Source organism: Schistocerca cancellata, chromosome 7, assembly GCF_023864275.1.
Source record: "Schistocerca cancellata isolate TAMUIC-IGC-003103 chromosome 7, iqSchCanc2.1, whole genome shotgun sequence".
Lineage (NCBI taxonomy): Eukaryota > Metazoa > Arthropoda > Insecta > Orthoptera > Acrididae > Schistocerca > Schistocerca cancellata.
Window position 1 is genome coordinate 224,632,232 of NC_064632.1, and position 25,423 is coordinate 224,657,654.

Below are 25,423 nucleotides of genomic sequence, written 5' to 3' on the forward strand. Positions count from 1 at the left end.
TTGCCAACTAGAAGTAATAGAATTGTAGTACACGCTTTCTTTAGGGTCTTCGACATCTTAACCGTGTAAACTAGTGTCGTCAAATGATAATTTCTGTCATTATTTTTGATAGTGTGAGGTCGCTTCAATATATTGAAAGTTTGACAAACTAGTATTGTCAATAAATATTGAGCTTGTGCAGTCCCCTTTATTTTTTGTCAGATTTTATGAACCTTTTTTGGACCCACAGTTGAATTATATTATTCTTAAGTTACTTGTACTTGTCATTTTTTGGCCACCTGTTAACTGCCTTTAGAATGTTCGAGCCAAACAGTATTTTTCATCTGTATCTCGCTGTTTGTGTTGCCGAACCTCCTTGCTGCCGCCGTTGTGATTGTTTGTTCTTCCCCAGATAAACTTTGCATTATGAACACAGTGAGCGCTCTGTTCCAGATATCTTATTGGCTGTGAGTAGTTTTAAAAACTGTGGTGCCACATTTATATTGGTTTTGAAAGCAACGTACGTTAAGGGATGGCACAAGAGACCAATCGTCTTGTAGATGACAGTAGGACACTTGCGAAAGCAAATGAAGAATCGCAAACAATCTCAAGAGATAATCATGCAGTTAGTAAGAGGTAATGTATTTCTGTTTATTTTGTTGGTGTTGTGGATAATAATATTTTAAGGCAGAATCCTCCTTATTTCTAACTCAGTTCATAGATCAACCTGAAAACTGATGATGTGATGCTTCTCTCTTTTTCAGACTACAGAAAGAATTAATGTCTCTAATGGTGAGTATAGGTCAGATGCCTAGTAAATTTTGTTGTCAGTTCTATCTTTTTGTGAGTAGTTTTGTGTCCCGGATTTCATTGATAAATTTTCTAAGAAATTGGAGCTGCGGATAATTGCTTCAAACTGCTATCGTGGTATAACCATGAAGAATTGTTTTACCGATTTGCTGTTTAACTAGGTGTCTGTTGAACTATAGCTAGTAGCAAATGGAATTAGATAATACGAGGGTTGGAACTTAAATAGTGGCAACTGTTTATTTACACTTTGTACAAAATAGAGACGTGTTTCTAAGTTTTGCTGACCTTCAAAGTAGTCACCAGCATTGTGTATAAACCGTTGTCAGCAATGTGAAAGTCGTAGGATGCTCTTAGTAGTGCCAGTTGTGTTGACAGCTCGAGCGGCGCGGACGAATTTGTAGCAGTTCTTAAGCGAATGCCGCGAAGTGTTTCCTTCAGTTTACAAGTAGAGTTGATCTCACAACGGCTTAAGTCAGGGGAGTGCAGTATGTGGTATAGTACTTAGCTGCCTCGTCAGTTAAACAAATCAATAATAGCTTGCTCTGTACGTGCTAAATGATGGTCAGGTCCTGCAGAAAGTGTCATCACTTCTGTCTCGAAGCTGGTCGTAGGTTGTGTTCCAAAAATGAACAGCATAGAGATGGAAGTGATGACACTTTCTGCAGGACCTGACCATCATTTTGCAAGACCATGCTGAAGCACATACAGTGCAAGCTGTTACTGATGGGGCTAAGTGCTATACCACCTACTGCACTCCCCTACTTAAGACCTCGTGAGTTCAATTTTATTTCTAAACTGAAGGAAACACTTCACGGCATTTGCTTCAGAACTACTACAAATTCGTTGGGCAATAGACTGCGCTGCTCAATTGTCAACACAACTGGCACTGCTAAGAGTATCCTACGACTTCCACATCTCTGGCAACAGGTTATACACAATGCTGGTGGCTACTTTGAGGGTCAGTAAAACTTTGAAACACCTATCTATTTTGTACGAGCTGTAAATAAATAGTTGCCATTATTAAAGTTCCAACCCTTGTATATATTGAGCCCATTGCACTTGTATTTAATTAGCATCTGTTTGACAAAGCTGCTGATAGAGGATTTGTCATGAAAGTTTATAACAAGTTCAAGGTTTACATATAGTCACTGCTCACAATTCTATACTTACAGCAGCATACAAAAGTGCTGATGTAATTTTACCAAGTTATGCCCATTAACATGCATAAACACTGGGCAGTCACTGGTAAAGTGAAACTGGCACAGTCAAGAAATTTGCTAGATTCTTAGTCATAGCTGTCTGTGTGCTACTGTATGAAAATTGTTACTTGCTTCATTAGTTACAAACATTACTGTTTAATGCTTGTCATCAGAAAGCATGTGTATATGTTGCTTAAAAGTTTAGTAGTGTACCCTTGCTGTTTTTTATAGGCTAGTTTTTGTGAGATACATGTACATAATTCACACCAAAATACTTCTACAAGAAGTAACCATTATGTATAGGTGTTTTGAATTTACATTACAGTTTTAATCTTTATAATGAAAAGTGAGTTGAACATGGCTACACTGCATTTAACTATGTTAAAAACATTTATTTTGTATTTATATTTGTTGGCCTCACCTCCTCATTGTCATCTTCCAACCTAAATTTGACACTGGGCTATGTGACAGATTAGTCTACTGGTTGGCAAGGGTTGGGGGTGGTGTTCACTGTAGCAATTTTGTTGACTTAAATGATTGTAGAGTCAAGATCTTAGGGTGTGCGACAAGTCCGTGTGCCCCTAGTATTTAATGCTAATTGATTTGTTTTGTTTTAGCACTAGTACTTACTTTTAAGTGTCAAATATATTGGTATGTTCCCCACTGTGCTGTAAACACAGTTCTATACATCTCCATGTTCTCGGCATATTTTTGAGCATGTTTGGTTTCCTAGTGTGAAATGTTCGTCCCAACAGCTGAGTGGACAGCGTTACGGATTGCCGTCCTAAGGGCCCGGGTTAAATTCCTGGCTGGGTCGGGGATTTTCTCCCCTCAGGGGCTGGGTGTTGTGTTGTCTTCATCATTTCATCCCCATCCGGCGTGCAGGTCGCCCAATGCGGCGTCGAATGTAATGAGACCTGCACCAAGGCGGCTGGATCTGCTCCATAAGGGGCCTCCTGGCCAATGACGCCAAACGCTCATTTCCATAGTGTGAAATGCTGGTCTTGTAGTGTGACCTACATGAAGATAACATATGCAGGTGTTGCTGGTGAACCACGACCTATCCACCATTCTAGAAAGTGTTCACTTAGGAACTTGCGCACTGCAAGAGCATAGTGAGGAGGCTCTCTCTTGCTGCAACTGTATGATTTTTGTGAGGCCCTTTGCATCAAACTTTGGTAGGAATCATGTCTGCTGCATAGGTAAATAACTTGCCGTTCAGTCCCTACAAAAAAGTATGGGCGAAGCAAATGTGATGTCTTGCTGCCCATATTATTACATGAGGTGGGCTCCTTTCTAACTTGACTGTGTAAGGAGGAGTCTCTTTGGCCCAGGCAGCATTATTCCTAGCAGTTGTGAGTACATGACCAGTTATTATGGGGCTCCAGCCTTTGCAGCATTACTTCCACTATCCGTCCCCCCCCCCCCCCCCCCCCTCCTCTCTCCGTTGGTTTTCATGGTGCTGACCCAGCTTGGGGCTGATTTATGACTGGACCCCAAGTTTCCACTTCCAGCATATCCTAAAACTTTTCATTAAACAAACACATGGTCCCTGTTGTTGGTTTTGGCGTACCATCAATTTTCAAAATTCTCCTGAAGTGTGGATTGTGCAAGGAGGTCATCTAGGGCAGTGTATGTTCCACCTTTGTGCCTTTCCATCTGTGCACCATTCCCTTTAATATGGTAATACAGCCAAAACCCAACACAGTAGTCATCCTGTTGGGGAGGGGGGTCGTCAAGTACCTCCACCACAGTAGCCCCCAGGCCACGCAGGGATCGCACTGTTGGTGCTGGAGCTGAAAACTCTCAGTATATAGCATGGGGCATGTGCCTGTAATGACTGGGGCACAGGGAGTCTGAGCAACAGATTATGGCCCGGTGGCCATTGCTGAGGCTGGGTGGTGCCCATGGGGAGAGGCCCCATTGAGAGTGAACGGCTCCCTGGCGGATGAGCTGCAAAGGAAGCGAATGAAGTTATCTCCTGCTGCTTGCCATACAGTTCCAGCAGTCTCCATGAAAGGACATTCCTCTTTCAATGCAGAGAGAGATGACCCTAAAATGTTTTCTTCGCTCACTATGCCGTGGGAGGAATGTAAGGCTTCGCGGCAAGCAGAGCAATGCTTCATTTGTTTGAGAATTGATGCCGATTCCTTCTTGCCACAAAGCAGTTATTTTTTGTTGAGAACTTAGAAGGTAAGGTTGGGCAAGTGGCAGCCACCTGTAAAATGAAAAGTGGGTCAGTTTTGATCAAAATGGCATCCCCTGCCCAGTCACGGCTGTTGCTCGCTTGTAACAAGATGGGTGACATACTGGCAACAGTCACTCCCCATAAGTCTAAATTTGGTTCAGGGCATCATTTTCCACAGAGACCTGCACTTACAATCAGATGATGATGAGCTACGCACCACCTTGGAGCAATTCAGTGTACACTTCATCTGTCAAGTATATAGGAAGGCCAAATGACAATAGCATTGCTACATGTGCCTTAATATTGGCCTTTGAGGGTGATTCATTGCTTGAAAACTTAAAGGTGCTGGTATACCGATGTGCTGTGAAACTGTATGCTCCCTCTCCCTGCCCCAGTGCAGTGATGCAAGTGCCTGAAATTCAGATACATGTCTTCGCATTGCAGTGCTAGCCCCATATGTTGAGATTGTGGACGAGCGCTACATGTGAATGATCCTTGTGCCCCTGACCCCATCTGTGTCAACTGTTGAAAGCACCATTCTCCCTGCTGATCAAATTGCACTGTTTTCCAGAGAGAGAATAAAATACTCTCTGGGCAGACTCGCCCACTGAGAGGGAAAGAAGTACGAGCTTTTGCACCTAGCATGTCCAACAATGTCACACGCAACAACAACATCGCCCTCTTTGGGGGCGGTACTCCTGCCCATTACACCGCCTGTAGAGGGTCCTCAGGGCTGCTCACCCGTGCCTGCCCCCCTGATGGTTGGGGGCTCCCCTCTTGCTGCTTCTCCCACACACACTTTGGGATAAGTGGCTTCCTGTGCACCAGGGACATTGGTCCCCACATCCCAGCCAGAGACAAATCATCTTCCTCAGGCTTATTCGGGACACTACGTTCCAACGGTTCCACTGGTCGACATCCGGACACTAGCCAGTGGCTGAAGGAACAACAGACAACTGGCCGCAGAGCTTCGTGATCAGCCTCTGTACCTGCAATTGATTCAGAGAAGCCCTCGCAATCATCAAAATCCTCTAAGGAGAGGTAAGACAAGAGAATGTATGCAAGAATGACATTCCAGTGCCCCCCCATTCCACCAGATCCTGCCTGTTCCACTCCTGTGGCTGAGGTGGAGAATCTGGCAGCCCATGACGCCCCAGTTCGCAACATACAACGGAACTCTTTGCCTATGTATGTTGATGCCATAACCCTTAACCAGTTGTAGCAGGTGACCCTAAAGCCGTCGGCACATGGACCACGCTGTCTAGAACGCTAACGTTGAGCGTGCCAAGTTCAACGTGTGGCTGATCACTCAGGAACGATGCGACTCGTGGATACGGTACGTGGGTCCCAACGTTGTATGCGCGATAGCAATGCACTCCAGCGGCAGTTGAGAGATGTTTCTAGTTCGTAAATCACACTGTTTACTCAACGGGTGAGCGTAAAATTCCCACATTATCTCTATTAAAACGCACATTTCGTCCATCGCCTACGAAAAGGAAAGTACCGTGTCCAATCAATAAGGACAGAGGCTTGTATAAGTTCCATTACAAACAGTGCAGTACAAATGTGGAATACTTTTCCGCATAAGATAAACATTATTTCATCATTCCCACATTTTAGTAAAACTCAAGGTCAGTCTTACTTGATCACTGTTCCTGCCCAGTAGCAGAAACTTTGCAACATGTGAATTATGAAGCGTAAAAGAAAAAGGAGCAAAATATCTTTATACAAATAGCGCAAGCTGTCCTTTCAATTAAGCCAATTGAACAAAGTCACCCCTCAAAAAGAGGTGAACTTATATTTACACAACATTAAATATTATAGTGTATACTTATATTAAACTAATAATAAAGTATCAGAACCTAATAAAAATCGCCAATGTTAGGAAAAAAATTGGCAATATCAAGATGCGAACCACCGCCCATTCAAACATTTATGAAGGGACATTGACGCTGCTCACTACGCTAAACCAACATCTGACCCTCAGTAACTAATCATATTATCTTACCCTTGCTGGAAACCTTAATCGTGGCTATGTTACTAATTGAAATTTAATTATAACAAATTGTACAAAGAACAATGCGTTTTGGGTGGATCTTCAGTGTGTAGCTGCCTTCAAATAGCCTACTCTCATAATATGCAAGTTACAATAATTCTTTTGCCACGAATATGATGTTTCTCATTATTTTATTGGAACGAATCACACAGTTAACAATGGGTATTCCAGTGATTCTCAATTTGCTGGTGCTCAGAAACGGCATATATACATATAAGCCTGAAATGGACACACTGTACAGCAAGTTTGTAGGCTGTGGCTGTTGGTGTAAGGACATTTCAGGATATTACCATCTGCAACGTTTACCTCCCTCCCAATGGTGAAGTCTCCGAATATACTGTTTGCATTGGTTTCTCAGCTCCCTCCACCTTTCATACTCTTAGGTGATTTCAATGCCCATAACCCTTTGTGGTGTGGAACTATGATCACTGACCGTCATAAAGTCCTTGAACATTTACTGGCACAATTTGGCATTCTTCCTTGAATACTAGTACCCCCTAACACTTCAGTGTGGCACACAGATAACTTTTTGGCCATTGACCTTTCCATTTGCAGCTCCTATCTTCTCCCATCCTTCTGATGGAGGGTCCATGGTGACCTGTATTTTGGTGACCATGTGCTGATCTTCCTATCCGTCCGCTGGGTGCCTGCCCAGATGCACTCTCCACAGTGCTGACTGGGGTGCTTTCACCTCTGCTGTTGACCTTGGCTCCCTTCTGTTTGGAGATATTGATGAGACAGTCCCGAATACAACTACAGCCATTCTTTCGGCAGATGATCTAGTGGTCCCCTGTTCCTCAGACCCACCACGACAGAAGACAGTACCTTGGTGGTCATCGGAAGTTGCAGAGGCTGTTCGAGGTTGTAGGGCAGGCTCTCCAACGCCCGGGTGCACAACTTAATAAAAAGATAGAAGCGAGAATGTTGGGAATGGTACATTTCAACCATCGGACAGTGTTCTTCCCGTTACTAGGTTTGGGCTAAGATCAGACATCTCTTCGGGTACCTGATGCCTGGTGGTGTATCTGGTATTACTTAGGATTGCACTGTCTATGCTGATGAAGATGCTGTCATTGAATGTTTTGCTCTGCACTATGCTAAAGTCTAAGAGCCTACAAATTATCAACATGCCTTTCATGTTTTAAAATAGCTGGAGGAGCAAAAGAAATTATCTTTCCCTACATGCTACCTGGAGCCATATAATGCTCCCTTCATTGAGTGGGAATTTGTCAGTGTCCTAGCCCACTGCCGTGATACAGCATCAGAGCTGGGCAGCATGATAAAACACCTACTGGTGCATGGTAAGCGCATTTCCTTGCCATCTTTAACTGCACCTACATTGAGGGTGAGTTCCCATTGCAGTAGTGAAAAAGCATCATTGTCCCAGTATTGAAACTGTGTAAGCACCCTCTAGAGATGGGCAGGTATTGCCCAATAAGTGTCACCAATGTTCTCTTAAAGTTGCTTCATCACATTGTGACAACACTGTGTTGGCCTCTTGAGTCATGGGGTGTTGTCTCACGGTGGTTTCGCCAAGGCAGTTACCCTACTGATAAATCTGGTTTACTTGGATTCTGCCATCCGAACAGGTTTTACCTGACATACCCACATTATAGCTGTCTTCTTTGACCTGCAAAAGACTTAAGACATCACATCCTTGCTACCTTGCAAGAGTGGAGTCTTGGGAGTCTGCTTCAGATTTTCATCCAGAACTTCCTGCCACACTCTGTTCTGCTTTTTGGGTTGGTGCTTCCCACAGTACCACCCCCCCCCCCCCCCCCCCCCCCAAATACCCAAGAGAGAGTCCCACAGGACTCTGTATTGAGTGCCCCTCCCTTTCTTGTAGCTGTCCATGGTCTAGCAGCAGCTGTGAGGTCCTCAGTATCACCTCCCTTGTATGCTGACAACTTTTGCCTCTACTGTTGCTCCTCTGGTGTGGGTGTCACTGAATGTAGATTATAAGGCACCATACGAAAGGTGCAGGCATAGGCCATCACCTGTGGTTTTAGCTCCTCCAGCTATTTTAAAACACGAAAGGCATATTGACTTGAGTCATTCACTTCTGTTGACATCGTACCATTCACCCCCAACCAGAATTTTACCTTGATGACCCACTATTCAATGTGGCGGTCGTAGATCGTCATGTCAAACTTCGTTGCCTGAGTAACACCAGCTGGCGTGTAGATTGCACTACTCTTATGCAGCTTTACAAAGCACTGATAAGTCCCCCTCGATTATGGGAGTCCAGCATATGGTTTGTTATCTCCCTCAGCATTGTGGATGCTGGGTCTGATAAATCACTGTGGCGTTCAACTTGCGACAGGAGCCTTTTGAACTAATCCTATGAACAGCTTACTTGTAGAGGCTAGATTCCCTCCATTGCGGATCAGGTGGCGATGACTGCTTGTCAATTATGTTAACCACATTTGCAGGTCCCCTAAGCATCCAAACTACCATCTCCTCTTTTCCAAACACAGTAATCCATCTCCCGTAACAGGAGCCCAGATCAGGGATTATGATCATAATCGGCTTCCTGTTTACCCTCTCTGAACATCAGCTGTTTACTCTCCACCCCCCAATTTCTGCCTTCCTGCGGGTCCGGTGGTGAGAATAGACCCGAGGTATTCCTGCTTGTCGTAAGAGGTGACTAAAAGGAGTTTCACAAGTTTTGGCCTTTGTGATTTTCGCGAAGAGCGAGCCAAGTGGGGAAGGGTGTCTTACATGGTGCGTCGTGTCTGTCGTGCATTGAGATCTTTTGCCCACTTTCTCGTCATCACATTTCTTGAGCGAGGAACCTTCCTGGGTTTTCCACCAAGCACTATGCAGTGTCGCTTTCTGGGTCGACAATGACCATGGACTTCTTTTCACCTGATATCCAGCACGGTAGCCAGTACGTTGTGATGGTGGATGTTGGCTGTGGATGTTGGCTGTGGATGTTGGCTGTGGATGTTGGCTGTGGATGTTGGCTGTTGGTTGTAGCCCCCTGACCACACTGGGATTGCTCTGCTGATGCCTGCACTGTTAACTCCCTACGTATGTCAAGGGGCAGATGCCCATCCCCTTGGGGCATCGGGACTCCCAGCAATGGCCATCTTGCCAGGTGGCCTTTGCTGTGGCTGGGTGGCACCTATGAGAAGGCCCATGGTCGGAATGGGTGGCATCAGGACGGATGACACGCAATGAAGCATAGTCCATCTCTTGCCAGTGGTGAAACACCAGCAGTCTCTAAGCGATCACGAGCTCAATTCAATGCCCAGAAGTACGAACCCAAATTGTTCCCCATCCTGGCCACACCTTGGGAGGAACGTCAGGCTAAGGATGGCAGCTGATCTTATTTGCCCTGGTACCTTGTATGTTCGAGAGCTGGTAGGGAATCTTCCATGATGATGAAGCCTCAGTTTTTTGTTGAGCATTTAGAGGACAAGTTTGGGGAGGTGGAGGGCTTGTCCAAAATGAGATCTGGGTCAGTCTTGATCAAAACAGCATCCTCGTCCAAGTCACGGACATTACTCGCTTGTGACAAGCTGGGGGATGTTCCTGTAACCATCACGCCCCATAAGAGCTTAAATATGGTCCAGGGTATCATATTTCACAGGGACCTTCTTTTGCAGTCTGACGATGAGCTGCATGCCAGTTTAGAGCGGCGAAGTGTACATTTAGTTCGGCATGTCCACTGGAGTCAGAGGGATAATCAGGTTGCCTCCGGTGCCTTCATCTTGGCCTTTGAGGGTGATACATTACCTGAGATGGTCAAGGTGATGGTCTACCGGTGTGATGTAAAGCCCTTTATCCCTCCCCCAATGCGTTGCTTTAAGTGCTGGAAGTTCGGTCGTATGTCTTCCTGCTGTACTTCCAGCGTCACGTGAAAGATTGCGGATGCCCATCACATTACAAATACTCCATGTGCCCCGCCTCCCATCTGTGTCAACTGTGGAGAGCACCATTCACCTTGCTTGCCTGACTGCAGGGTTCTCCAGAAAGAAAGGAAAATCGTGGAGTACAAGACCATGGACAGATGACCTACACTGAGGCTAAGAGAAGATTTGAATGCCTGCATCCTGTACGTATGACATTGTCTTTGCTGCCACTACAACAGTTCTGGCACAATCAGCTCTGCCAACCCCAGTCACCTCTCAGAGCTGGAAGACTACACCTGCCCCCCTGATGTTGGGGGGGGGGGGGCATCCCTCCATGTTGCTCCCACACCACCTACTTCGGGAGCACCCCCCTCCCCCCCCAACCATTTGGAGTCCATCCCCACTTCTAAGCCAAGGAAGCATGTCTTCTTCGGCTTCTGTCACTAGGAAAGGCCCCCTTGGGTCACTCCCTTCCCAGGTTTTAGCTAGTGGGAAAAATGACACCTACCAGTGGCTGAAGAGCTCAAAAGCAGCTGGTCATAGGGCTTCGCATTCCTCCCCATTCCCGGAGACTGAGCCAGTGAAGTACTCCCAGCCAGGGAAACCCAAGGAGCAGTGAGAGAGAGAGAGAGAGAGAGAGAGAGAGAGAGAGAGAGAGACCCATAAGACCAAGGTGGCACCCACACCACTGCTATTTACAAGCTCTGCGTCTGAGGATGGGGTGGTGATTCTGACATCCACTGAGGACCTATATCTCGCCAGACCCTCAGACACAGTGGATATAGACTGCTCAAGCAAAAAGTCGGTGGTAGCCGGTGAACCTGAGGCGTAAACTGCCTCATTGAATGTTCCATGCCTTCCCAGTCTCACTATGTCATCCTCCAGTGGAATTGCGGTGGTTTTTTCCACCGCCTGGCTGAGCTGCGGCAACTGTTAAGCTTTACACCTGTTACCTGCATTGCCCTCCAGGAAACCTGGTTCCCAGCAATGCGGACCCCTGCCCTCCTCCGTGGCTAAAAGGGATATTACAGGAATCATAGCGACTATAATTGTGTGTCAGGTGGAGTTGGCATTTATGTCCTAAACTCAGTCTGTAGTGACACTGTGTCCCTTCAAACCCCTCTTGAAGCTGTGCTGTCAGGATAAGGACAACACAGTAAATAACTGTCAGCAATGTATATCTTCCTCCAGATGGTGCCGTACCCCTGAATGTATTAGCTACGCTGATTGATCAACTCCCTAAACCCTTCTTACTTCTGGAAGATTTTAATGCCCATAACCCCTTGTGGGGTGGTACCATTCTTACTGGCCAAGGCAGAGATGTCAAAACTTTATTGGCGCAATTCAGCCTCTGCCTTTTAAATACTGGGGCCGCCACACATTTCTCCCAGCTATCCACTGGAGAGCACATGACTACCTGTGTGGTAGTGATCACTTCCTCATTTTGTTGTCACTGCCCCGGTGTGAAGCCCACGGCTGCCTGCCCATATGGGCTTTAAACAAGGCGGACTGGGGAACTTTCACCTCTGCTGCCACCGTTGAACCTCTCCCACATGGTAACTTCGATGTGATGGTTAAGCAGGAGACTAGCACAATTGTTTCTGTGGCAGAAAAACCGATCCCTCGCTCTTTAGGGTGCCCTGGTGTAAGGCGATCCCTTAGTGGTTGCCAGGAGCTGCTGAAGCAATTAAGGAATGTCAGCGAGCTCTACTGCAGCACCCTTCCCTGGAGCACCTCATAGCCTTTAAACGGCTCCTTGCTTGTGTTCGCCAACTTATCAAATGATGGAAGCAGGAGTGTTGGTCGAGATATGTCTTGACCATTGGGTGCTATACGTCACCTTCCCAAGTCTGGGCAAAGGTCAGACGTATTTTTGGGTACCATACCCCAACAGGTGTTCCCGGTGTTACCATAAATGACGTGTTCTCCACTGACGCAAACGCGATTGCCAGTCACTTTGCTTGAGCCTCTGCATCGGAGAATTACCCCCAGCCTTCTGCCCCCTCAAATGGTCGCTGGAAGGGGAAGTCCTCTCATTCACTACGTGCCACAGTGAATCCTGTAACACCCCATTTACAAAGTGGGAGCTCCTCAGTGCCCATGCACATTGCCCCGGTGCACCTCCTGGGCCTGATTGGATCCACAGCCAGATGATTAAACATCTCTCATCTGACTACAAGCGACATATCCTCATAGTCTTCAACTGGATCTGGTGCAATGGCATCTTTCTATCGCAATGGCAAGAGAGCACCATTATTTCGGTGCTCAAACCTGGAGAAAACCCGCTTGGATAGCTTTCGGTCCATCAACCTCACCAGTGTTCTTTGTAAGCTGCTGGAACGTATGGTGTGTCGGCGGTAACCCAACCGTGGTCCTGGAGTCACGTGGCCTACTGGCTCCATGTCAGGGCGACTTCTGCTAGGGTCGCTCTACCACTGATAATTTTGTGTCCCTCGAATCTGCCATTGGAATATCCTTTTCCAGACGCCAACACCTGGTTGCCATCTTTTTTTACTTACGAAAAGCGTATGACACGACCTGGCGACATCATATCCTTGCCACATTGTGAGTGGGATCTCCAGGGCCTGCTCCATATTTTTATCCAAAACTTTGTCACTCCCTGCTTTCCGTGTCAAAGTTGGTGCCGCCCATACTTCCATCGATATCCAGAAGAATGGAGTCCCACAGGTCTTTGTATTGAGTGTTTCTCTATTTTTAATGGCCATTAACGGTCTAGCAGCAGCTGTCGGGCCCTCCGTCTCACCTTCTCTGTATTCAGACAAGTTATGCATTTCGTACGGCTGCTCCAGTACTGGTGTTGCTGAGTGTCACCTATAGGGAGCTATCCACTAGGCGGTCATGGGCTCTAGCCCATGGCTTCCAGTTTTCCGCCATGAAGACGTGTGTCATGCATTTCTGTCAGCGCTGTACCATTCATCCGGAGCCAGCACTTTACCTCACAATAGGAGCATATAGATTCTTAGGTCTGGTTTTCGACGCTAGTGCGACTTGGCTTCCTCATCTTTGTCAGCTTAAATGGAAGTGTTGGCAGCACCTCAATGCCCTCCGCTGCCTGAGCAACACCAACTGGCCCCCCCTGCGGGTCCGGGGATTAGAATAGGCCCGAGGTATTCCTGCCTGTCGTAAGAGGCGACTAAAAGGAGTCCATCCCCCTCACGGGGGTAGTTAGCGCCTGCGTCCGGAGACGGACGGTTTCACGACCTATAATCGTGGTCTTTTTGATTTTCACTTCTCGTTTCTTCCTTCCTTTTGTTGGTCCCTTTCTTTGCTCTTCTCCACCTCACTGTCTTCCTTACTCTTTCCCTTGACTTCTCCTTGACTTCTCCTTGCCTTCTCATTGCCTTTTTCTCCTTGCCTTCTCATTGCCTTTTTCTCCTTGCCTTCTCATTGCCTTTTTCTCCTTGCCTTCTCATTGCCTTTTTCTCCTTGCCTTCTCATTGCCTTTTTCTCATTGCCTTCTTCTCCTTGCCTTCTCTGGTCTCCGCCTCGGCGTTTGAGACAGTCTGTCCTCTTTCTCCCTCTCTCTCTTCTTTTTCCTCTTCTTCCTTCCTCCCTGTGCGTGTCTGAAGGCCGACCCACGCGTTCGCACGCGTAGCCGGTGACGGGGTAACGCGTAAGTCCCCGCCCTGGGTAGACATGTAAGGCACGCGCGTACCCCCTGGTAAAGGCCAGGCCCGGGGAGGGGTGATTGCCTGAGCTGATACCTTCTGACCATGCCGATTGGTCCCTCCGTCTGTTTCTCGGGAGGTGTGACCTGAGGTGTAAACATTCACCTAAGGCGGGAGTGCCCTCTGAGAGGGTCCCCACAAGGAAGGAGCGCGCCATCGGAGACGCTGGCAATCATGGGGGATTCCTCCGCAATGGATTCTACTCCATCGCTTTAGACTTCGACCCAAAAACGGAAACGTGACCAGCCAACAGTGACAAAAGTACTACCGCCTGCCCCACAGTTCCTCGTAGTTTCTCGCACTGAGGACGGAAAGGATTTTTCCTCTGTCAACCCTTTTGTTATTCAGAAGGGCGTTGATGCCATAGCCGGATCTGTCAAATCTTGTACCAGGTTGCGTAACGGCACCTTATTACTCGAAACTGAGAGTGCCTTTCAGGCACAAAAACTGCTTCGGGCCACCCTCCTGTACACGTTCCCTGTCCGGGTGGAGGCCCACCGAACTTTGAATTCGTCTCGTGGTGTAGTGTATACTAGCTCCCTCGACGGATTGACTGACGAGGAGCTTCAATCTTTCCTCGCTGAGCAGGGCGTGACGGCTGTCCATCGGGTCATGAAAAAGGTCAACAATGACCTTGTACCGACCCGGACACTCTTCTTGACCTTCGATAGTGTTAAGCTGCCATCGCGCATCAAGGCGGGCTACGAGGTTATTTCTGTTCGCCCCTATGTCCCGACACCTACGCGCTGCTACCAGTGTCAGCGTTTCAATCGCACTCGACAGTCTTGTTCCAATGCGGCTAAATGTGTCACTTGTGGCAGGGATGTCCATGAGGGTGACTGTCCACCTCCGTCTCCTCATTGTGTGAACTGTCAGGGTGACCATGCCGCATCCTCCCGCGACTGTCCTGTCTATAAGGACGAACGTTGCATCCAAGAAATTCGTGTCAAAGAGAAAGTGTCCACCTCGGCTGCTCGCAAGCTATTGGCTAGTAGGAAGCCCACGCTGCTCCCAGCGGGGAAATATAGTACTGTCCTCGCCTCTCCTCGGACTACCCGGGAGGTCGCAACCCAGACATGCGATCTGACCTTCAGCACCACGGTCGTCCGTTCGGCCAGTGCTAAGATCGCGCGGTCGACGTCTCCTCTTCCTCCCATCACACCACAGACACCAGCCACTTCCTCAGCTTCTGCTAAGTCGAAGACCCCGAAGTCAGATGCACGGTCCTTCAAGAAGGAACCATCCCGTGCAGACTTCCTCCGTCCCTCGACCTCCCAGCCTTCGACCGGTACTTCCACCAAACGTCCTTCTAAAAAGGCGCATAGGAAGCACAGTTCTCCTTCTCCGCCACGGCGCATCTCTTCTCCTGCGCCACCCAGCGGTTGCCGCCCCAGGTCGTCATCCGTTTCGCCTGGCCGCATCGCCGGTAGCCGTACATCTGGCCGTTCACCGGCGGAGGAAGCTCCCCCTCCCGGCCATCCTCCCGAGATGGCCGATGACCCTATAGACCCAATGGACGATGACTGTCCGCCTACTGATAGCGGCGGCAGTGCTCGCTCGAAGCCAGGCCCTAAGCGGCCTTCGAGGTGACCCCTTCTCTCATCTTCCTTTTCTTACGATGGCACTTATTCACTGGAATATTCGCAGCATTCGCTCCAACCGAGAGGACTTGAAGTTGCTGCTCCGCTTGCATCGTCCGCTCGTCGTAGCCTTCCAGGAAATGAAGCTACGCCCATGCGATCACATTGCCTTGGCACACTACACCTCTGTGCGTTTTGACCTACCCCCTATGGTAGGAATCCCAGCTCATGGAGGGGTTATGTTGCTGGTCCGGGATGATATTTACTACGATCCCATCACGTTGCACACCGGCCTGCAGGCAGTCGCCATCCGCATTACTCTCCCCACTTTTACGTTTTCCTTTTGTACCGTTTACACTCCCTCGTCATCTGCCGTTACCAGGGCAGACATGATGCAACTTATTGCTCAGCTACCTGCACCGTTTTTGTTAACTGGAGACTTCAATGCCCACCATCCCCTTTGGGGTTCTCCAGCCTCCTGCCCGAGGGGCTCCTTGTTAGCAGACCTTTTCAACCAGCTCAATCTTGTCTGCCTTAATACTGGCGCCCCTACTTTTCTTTCGGACACATCTCATACCTATTCCCATTTAGACCTCTCTATTTGTACTCCCCAACTTGCACGCCGGTTTGAGTGGTATGCACTTGCTGATACTTATTCGAGCGACCACTTCCCGTGTGTTATCCATCTCCTGCAGCATACTCCCTCTCCGTGCTCCTCTAGTTGGACCATCTCCAAGGCAGACTGGGGGCTCTTTTCTTCCAGGGCGACCTTTCAGGATCAAACCTTCACAAGCTGCGATCGTCAGGTCGCACACCTCACGGAAGTCATTCTCGCTGCTGCTGAATATTCCATCCCTCACCCTACTTCTTCTCCACGTCGCGTACCGGTCCCCTGGTGGACCGCAGCATGTAGAGACGCTTTACGTGCTCGTCGACGTGCTTTACGCACCTTTAAACGCCACCCTACAGTGGCGAATTGTATTAATTATAAACGATTACGTGCTCAGTGTCGTCGTATTATTAACGAAAGCAAGAAAGCCAGCTGGGCTGCTTTCACAAGCACCTTCAACAGTTTTACTCCTTCTTCTGTTGTCTGGGGTAGCCTGCGCCGGCTATCTGGCACTAAGGTCCACTCCCCAGTTTCTGGCTTGAAGGTCGCGAATGAAGTCCTTGTGGCCCCTGAGGCTGTCTCCAATGCCTTCGGCCGCTTTTTCGCCGAGGTTTCGAGCTCCGCTCATTACCACCCTGCCTTCCTCCCCCGCAAACAGGCAGAGGAGGCTGGGCCACCTGACTTTTGCTCCTCGAATTGTGAAAGTTATAATGCCCCATTCACCATGCGGGAACTCGAAACCGCACTTGGCCGATCACGGTCCTCCGCTCCAGGGCCTGATTCTATTCATATTCAGATGCTGAAGAACCTTTCTCCTGCGGGTAAAGGTTTTCTTCTTCGTACATACAATCGCATCTGGATTGAGGGACATGTTCCCGCATGCTGGCGCGAGTCTATTGTTGTCCCGATTCCTAAGCCGGGGAAGGACAAGCACTTGCCTTCCAGTTATCGACCTATCTCACTTACCAGCTGTGTCTGTAAAGTGATGGAGCGAATGGTTAACTCTCGATTGGTTTGGCTGCTTGAGTCTCGACGCCTACTTACCAATGTCCAATGTGGATTTCGTAGGCGCCGCTCTGCTGTTGACCATCTGGTTACCTTGTCGACCTTCATTATGAATAACTTCTTGCGGAAGCGCCCGACCGCGGCTGTGTTCTTTGATTTAGAGAAGGCTTACGACACCTGTTGGAGGGCGGGCATTCTCCGCACCATGCATACATGGGGCCTTCGCGGTCGCCTCCCTCTTTTTATTCGTTCCTTTTTAATGGATCGACAGTTCAGGGTACGTGTGGGTTCTGTCCTGTCCGACACCTTTCGCCAGGAGAATGGGGTGCCACAGGGCTCAGTTTTGAGCGTCGCTCTGTTCGCCATCGCGATCAATCCAATAATGGATTGCCTCCCAGCTGATGTATCAGGCTCTCTTTTTGTGGACGATTTTACCATCTATTGCAGCGCGCAGCGTACACGTGTCCTGGAGCGCTGTCTTCAGCGTTCTCTTGACCGTCTTTACTCCTGGAGTGTCGCCAATGGCTTCCGTTTTTCTGCCGAGAAGACGGTCTGTATTAACTTCTGGCGCTACAAAGAGTTTCTCCCACCGTCCTTACGACTTGGTCCCGTTGCTCTCCCAATCGTGGAGACAACCAAATTTTTAGGCCTTACCTTTGACAGGAAACTTAGCTGGTCTCCACATGTGTCATATTTGGCCGCCCGTTGTACCCGTTCTTTAAATGTCCTCCGTGTTCTCAGTGGTATGTCGTGGGGAGCGGATCGAACCGTCCTACTTCGTCTATATCGGTCGATCGTCCGCTCCAAGCTGGATTATGGGAGCTTCGTATACTCCTCTGCACGGCCATCCATCTTACGCCGCCTCAACTCCATACAACATCGGGGTTTACGACTTGCGATCGGAGCATTTTATACCAGTCCCGTAGAGAGTCTTCATGCTGACGCTGGCGAATTGCCACTCACTTACCGGCGCGATATACTGCTTTGTCGGTATGCCTGTCGGCTACTGTCAATGCCCGACCATCCGTCTTATCGTTCCTTTTTTGACGACTCTCTTGACCGTCAATATAGGTTGTATGTCTCTGCCCTGCTACCCCCTGGAGTTCGCTTTCGTCGCCTCCTTCAACACCTTCATTTTTCACTCCCTGCAACCTTTCGAGTGGGCGAGAGCCACACGCCACCTTGGCTCCAGGCTCAGGTCCGCGTTCACCTTGACCTCAGCTCGCTCCCAAAAGAGGTCACCCCCAGTTCGGTCTACCACTCCCGTTTTTTGGAACTTCGTTCGAAGTTCTTCACCATGACTTTCATTTATACAGATGGCTCTAAGACCAATGACGGGGTCGGGTGTTCCTTTATAGTCGGGGCACAAAGTTTCCAATATCGGCTCCATGACCATTGTTCGGTCTTCACAGCTGAGCTCTTTGCCCTCTACCAGGCTGTTCTTTACATCTGCCGCCACCGACATTCTGCTTATGTCATCTGCTCAGATTCCCTGAGCGCCATCCAGAGCCTCAGTGATCCGTACCCGGTTCACCCTTTCGTACACCGGATCCAACGCTCTCTTCAGCGGCTGGTGGACGTCGGTCCGCCGGTTAGCTTTATGTGGGTTCCTGGCCATGTCGGTATCCCTGGGAACGAAGCTGCAGATGCCGCTGCCAAGGCTGCGGTCCTCCAGCCTCGGACAGCTTCTTGTTGTGTCCCTTCGTCCGATTTTAGCAGGGTCATTTGTCGGCGCGTTGTGTCGCTGTGGCATGCCGATTGGGCTGCACTTACCGACAACAAGCTTCGGGCCTTAAAACCTCTTCCCGTGGCTTGGACGTCCTCCTCACGCCCTTCTCGGCGGGAGGAGGTCGTTTTAGCAAGGTTAAGGATTGGACACTGCCGGTTCAGCCATCGCCATCTGCTGACGGCTGCGCCGGCGCCGTTCTGCCCATGTGGGCACTTGCTGACGGTTAGACACATTTTAATGTCCTGTCCCGATCTTAACCAACTGTGCCTCGATCTTAACCTGCCTAATACTTTCGATGACATTTTAGCGGATGACCCACGAGCAGCTGCTCGTGTTCTTTGTTTTATCAATTTGACACACCTCGCTCAGGACATTTGACGAAGTTTTTTAATCCTATGCCTGTCAGTCTGTCTTTTATTGTGTTTTTCCTTTTAGTTGTTGTTGTCAACTTGTGGCTCGCGGTGCATTTTTAGAGTAGTCAGGGCGCTAATGACCATTGAAGTTGTGCGCCCTAAAACCACAAAAAAAAAAAAAAAACACCAACTGGGGTGCAGATCACACCACGCTGCTGCAGCTGTACAGAGCCCTTGTTCAATCCCGCCTTGACTACGGGAGTGTGATTTATGGTGTGGCGGCACCCTCAGCATTGCGTTTGCTTGACCCGTTCCACCATTGCGGAGTTAAACTAGCGACAGGAGCTTTTAGGACAAGTCCGGTAACCAGCGTACTGGTGGAGGCTGGGTTCCCTCCAATGCAGATCAGATGTGCTTAACTGCTCGCCAGCTATGTTGCACACACATTCGTAGCTCTCCTGAACATCCTAATTAAAGTCTTCTTTTCCCAACCATGGCGATTCACCTCCCGCATAGGCTGCCCAGATTAGGGCTAACGATTGCGGTTTGCGTGCTATTGATACTGACAGGAGTCCTTGCCTGTACCACCACTCCTCGAGGTCCATTCACGTACACCTCTGTGGTGCAGCTGTAGGCTGAAGCTTCGACTGGACCTTTTGTGTGGCCCTAAGGACTCCGTTAACCCTGCAGCTCTCCGCTGTCACTTCCTCTTTATTCTGGAAGTGTTCTGGGGCTCTGAAGTGGTTTACACCAATGGCTTGACGGCTGATGGTAATGTTGGCTATGCCTTTGTTCACAGATGCCATATTGAACAGTATTCCTTGCCCAATGGCTGCAGTGTATTCACTGCAGATCTGGTGGCCATATCTTGTGCACTTCAGTTTATCCGTTTATGCCCCGAGGAATCGTTTCTTCTGTGTTCTGACTCCTTAAGTAGCCTACTAGCTATCGACCAGTGCCACCCTTGCCATCATGATGGTGTCCATCCAGGAGTCCATCTATGCTCTCGACCGATCCTGTTGTTGAGTGAGTGGTGTTTGTGTGGAAACCAGGACATGTCGGCATCCCAGGCAGCGTACTTGCTGACGGGCTGGCCAAACAGGCTACGCGGAAACCATTTCTGCAGATGGGCATCGCTGAACCTGACCTGCATTCTGACTTACCCTGCAGTGTAAGACGGAATGACATAACAGTACGCACAACAAACTGCGTGTCATTAAGGAGACTGGGTCTGATGACCTCAGAAGTTAAGTCCCATAGTGCTCAGAGCCATTAAGGAGACTACGAATGTGTGGAAGTCTTCCATGCAGGCCTCTCACAGGGAATCAGTTGTCCTCTGCCGGCTCCGCGTTGACCACACTTGGGTGAACCACAGTTACCTCCTGCTCCGTGACGACCGACCTCAGTGTCGGTGCGGCGCCCAGTTGTGACAGTGGCCCATATTCTGGTGCACTGTCCCACTTTGACTGCACAGTGACAAAATCTTGGATTACTGGACCCATTGCCGCTCATTTTATCTGACAACACCTCATTGGCTGATTTAGTTTTGCGTTTTATTCGTGAGGGTGGGTTTTATCATTGGATCTAAGTTTTAGTGCATGTTCTTTGTCCCTTTGTGTACTCCACCCTAGAGTTTTTAGGGTTGAGGTTTTAGTTTGTTGCAGAGTGGCTGGCTTTTCCTTTTTATTCTCGTGGTCGGTCAGCCACTGTAATCTGCTTTCTCGTTTTACTCTCTTCTGTTTCTAGTTTACCTTTGTTTTTTGTTCCTTTTAGTGTTGGTTCTTGTGGTTTTCCTTTCTTTCCATTTTGTGTGGTATGTCTCGTCTGTTTTATTCTCACACTTATGGCATTGTTTTATTAGGAACAAGGGACTGATGACCTCGTAGTTTGGTCCCTTCTACCCTCTTTTAAACAAGCCAACCCAATTTCTGGCCTGACTGTAGCAGGTGATATAGTGGACCTTATTGGTATTTCCAACACCTTGGGCTGCTATTTTGTGATTTCAAGCTCCACCCACTGTCACCTTGCTTTCCTGCATTGGAAGCGAGTGGAGGAGGCTTGGACAACAATTCTCTTCTCAGAACTGTGAGTGCTACAATGCTTTCTTTTACTATGAAGGAGCTGGCTCATGCTCTCACTTCATCCTGATCCACCACTCCAGGGCTGGACAATGTTAACATTCAGATATTGCAGCACCTTCCTCTTGCTCTCAAGCACTTCATACATACAATCACATCTGGGCAGAGGACAAGTTTCCCAGATGCTGGCATGACGACACTGTCATACCAATACCTAAGCAATTTACAACAAAAAACCATGCACACACAAGCGTCTGCAAATAGCAAAAATACGTCAAAAGCCGTAGGGCGTAGACTGTAATTCTTCGTAACAATAAATTGCTTGCTATGAGCATGACGTCGCAACTGTTCACATTAGGTTCGTTTGACCAGTTGCCACCGGTCTGTTGCGCATGCGCATTTGACTCGCGTATAAGCAGTACCTTCTCCCGCTACTTGAAGTTTGGCTGTTGGCTGTACAGGTATTAGCAGCAAGCAGCCAGATGCAAACGAGAAAAATTTTTCTCGCGCGCCCTAGCTGCCAGATTCATGCTTGCAGAGTTGTCTGTGTTGTAGTGGGGAGGGGGTTAACCTCCACGTGACCCGTTTTTACGTTAAGTGATTTCGCTGCTTCTCTTCGTGTACAGCTCCCACGTCAAATGAAAACAAAACGGATTTCTGTGGCCGGTAGCTATCAAGTGAATTAAAATACGTTCACATAATTATGGAGGGCAAAAATATATTATTAATTTCAGTTTTCTGATTTGATTTTATTTCAAAGTTAGTAGCTGTCAAGCATTAATCGCCTTGCAGAACAGGGAAGCTATTTTTGCAAGTTTGCTAAAGAAATTTGGCTTTATTAATCTTTCCGCCGTGGCAGTCATTTTATTTGAAACGAAGTGTTTCATTCTACAGTATAGGCTAGTTGCAACTGTTCGCTGAATTTCAAGTGCAAGTTATCTTCTGCCATATATGGCATTATGCCATAATAAAGAACCAAAAATGAGATCGTAGAGTACTGGTACTCCAAGAAAATTTACATCCCAAAAACCACACTGAAAAGCTTAATATCAGATGGAACATACTTCATTGTGAATCTGGAAAAAGCCAATTTGCACTTCAAGCCGAATTATGCATTTTAGTATAGTTTAGGAAATTTCGATGCTCTTTGGAGTATCCTCTGATGCCCTGTTTCTTTTTTGGTGTAATGTAAGCTCTCTTAGTGCTTTATACACATGAACATGCGGGCTTCCTACACCACTGCAGTTGCACACACACAATAATGCGTTTTCTGGCGCTCTCTGGCAACTGGTAAATCGAACCTATTTCTAACAATATTGCGAACGGTCGTTAGAAAAGCGTTACTTTCAAAGTAAATTTCTTTTTACGCAAGATGAATTATGTTACGTGTGAGAAAGTGGGATGGATATCTAAATCACAGAGCATTCGAAACTGAACAGTTTGAGGACCAGCCACTTACAAGAATTTCGAGCCGAGGCATTTATGTCATAATTTTAAATTTACTGGCACATTTGTGTGATGTATCTTAAAGTATAACACACGCAAAAAAATATCAATATTACATGTGAAAGCGTAGCTTCTATGGTAGCGTGTTAATCTTAGAGACCAATATTATATGTGAAAGCTTAGCTTTTCTTGTAGATATACGGTACTGTGTATATTAATGTAAACCGTTAACTTTTCCTCTTGTGTGTTCGCGCCATGTAACCAGTGATCTTGCTATAGGCTGACCATAACATGTGTCCTGTGCTCTGAATAGCTGCTGTCATTGGCTGACGAGATCTCGTGGCTTGAGGCATGACTCGCTTACAAAAGGACATCGCAACCTATGTTTCAACGCTCCGGAACGTTTGGTGCAATTCGAATTTATACTTTCGTAATACGAAAATATGCAGCGTATATGTTGCTGCAAATAAAAAGTCTTTCCAAAACTTCTCTCGCTCATTTTTTATTAGAAGTCTCTCCAAAACTTCTTTGCCCTGTCTTTTCTTTTTTTCCGGAAGTTCTATGCGATTGTATAAAACGTTAACATTTCAAAGGATTGATGAGTTTTACAGTTCCGAGGGAAAATCTACGGAAAACCTACCATCACTTAGCACAGAAAAAGGGTATTTTCACCCGGGAAAAAGCATATTTTTTAAACGGGATATCCGGGAGAAATTCGGGAATAATCTGAGAATTTTTTTTCCTTGTCCCTGTATACACCCTGCTAGGGCTCATTGTAACATTACGAGTCAAGATAGCTGTAACGGAAATTGAATAGCGTAAAGTGATCATTAAAAACGCACGCCGCGTGATTTGTGACGATTTGGTTGGTCATAATAGTAGTAACATGCTTTTGAATACAATTAAAATATAACGGCGATACCTGTTTAGTGTTATTGGAAACAATGTGTAGTAAATTAATGAGTAAGGTAGCTGATCCTATAAGAAGAGGTGAAATTGGGCATATTAAGGTGTTTTGCTTTATGTCGACTAAGCCGATTATACGGCGTCTTTTTTTTCGTTTACTCTTAGAAAACAAATAAGTAACGAAGTGCTAATTGTGCGTTGTGAAAAATATAGGGGCGAATTTTAAATAGCTACAGTGTATAGTCAGACTAACAAATGGACATTCAGTTACGCGAAATAGCGGACAGCGAAGTGTGGTCATTAAATTGAGTACACCTACAGGGCGGTCAATTCCGGGATAAGTCTATTCGCATCTCACAAGGGACGCGGTATTGAGACCGGTTTTTTTCTTATTATATCACGGAGAGCAGGCTTCAATTTATAAAAAGGAGAAAAGCTGTATCATTATCATTTACTGTTGGTGTTAAGCAACCAAAACTGTTCATCAAAGGGTTTCGGTGAATGAGTGGTGAATGCGAAATGAAACTGTGAACGAAGTTATGTTAAATAAAGCAGAAAGACAAGACAGTTTGGTCGTATCTGTTATTATTCCATCAACCGTAACATTTCTTCTCGTTGTACGAAGCCTTTATAGATGATCGTTATGACAATTTGCTTTGAAGGGATCTCGTTACGAGTTAAGTTTTGGGGACCTGGTCAACAGGGGATAGTTCGTAGATCTTAACTACTGCAGCTATTCTGGAATCAGGTGCTACCGTGACCGTTGTGTGTTGTCAATGTCTTAAGGTCATCATATCTCATGCTCTAAGATCGACGCGCCTTTCCTCTTGGTATAACGGTGTCTCACGGTAACAACGACAACGCCGACGGCGAATGAAGATATGGTAGATCATGCTCCATAAGAAACTTTCTTGGTACTCCCACGTGTCTTACCTGGCTGCCGGTGCGCTGTACCCTGTTACTGTGACGTAGAGGTCCTGAGCGGTACTTCCTCGGGAGCAGATCAGATCACCCTCCTCTGTTTGTACCGATCCCTTGTCTGTTCGAAACTAGACTATGGGTGTTTCGTTTATGCGTCTGCATGCCCATCCACCTTATGCTGTCTCAATTAGATCCACCGTCATGGCATCCGTTTGGTCATTGGCGCCTTTTACACTAGCCCAGTTGAGTCTTTAAGGAGACGCTGCCGAACTACCGGTGTCATACTGATGTGATACTCTCCTCAACAGATATGCATGCAGTTTCTCTGCCATGCCTGGCCACCATTCTATGCCTCCTTCTTTGATGACTTCTGTGACTGCCAGTATGGGGCACTTCACACTTCTCTGCTACCCCCTGGAGTTCACTTTAGGCTGTTGCTGCAGCAGTTTAACTTCGTCCTACGTGCCACTTTCCCGACCTTGGTTTTGTGGCAGCAGCCCATATTCACCTTGGACTTGATTTGCTTCCTAAGGACACTACCGCAGACTCGCTCTGTCATTGTATGTTTCTTGACCTTCGCACAGAACTTTGTGGTAGTACTTTATGTGCACTGATGGCTCTCGGGCTGACCGTGGTGTCACGTGTGACTTCATCATTGGCTCCGCCGATTTTCAGTATCATCTTCTGGAACACTGCTCAGTATTTACAGTGGAGCTCTTCACTCTGTATCAGGACACACAGTTTATCCGGCAACATAGGCTTCTCAATTGTGTCATTGTCTCAAGCTTTTTGCCCTACAGAGCCTCTGTGTGCTGTACACCATGCCTCAATTAGTGCAGTGGGTCCAGGAAAGCTTTCACTTGCTCACTCTTGATGAAGCCATTGTGATGTTTATGTTGGTCTGATGGGGTACGAGGCACTGACACTGCTGCCAAGGCTGCAGTCCTCGTACTTCGGCCCACTTGTTCTTCCGTTCCCTCTAATGATCTGTGTTGCAGCCTTTCAGCAGGTGGAGCA

General features: G+C 47.5%; 1 protein-coding gene across 1 annotated transcript in view; it reads left to right on the forward strand.

The window, feature by feature from the left end:
- Positions 1–381: 381 nt before the first annotated feature.
- LOC126092340 (ubiquitin-conjugating enzyme E2 C) overlaps positions 382–25,423 on the forward strand; it is a 46,178-nt gene continuing 21,136 nt past the window's right edge. Inside the window, exons 1-2 of the mRNA XM_049907878.1 lie at positions 382–615; positions 744–771. Coding sequence (XP_049763835.1) covers positions 512–615; positions 744–771 — 132 coding nt within the window. The 5' untranslated portion in view covers positions 382–511. The remainder of the gene's footprint in view (positions 616–743; positions 772–25,423) is intronic.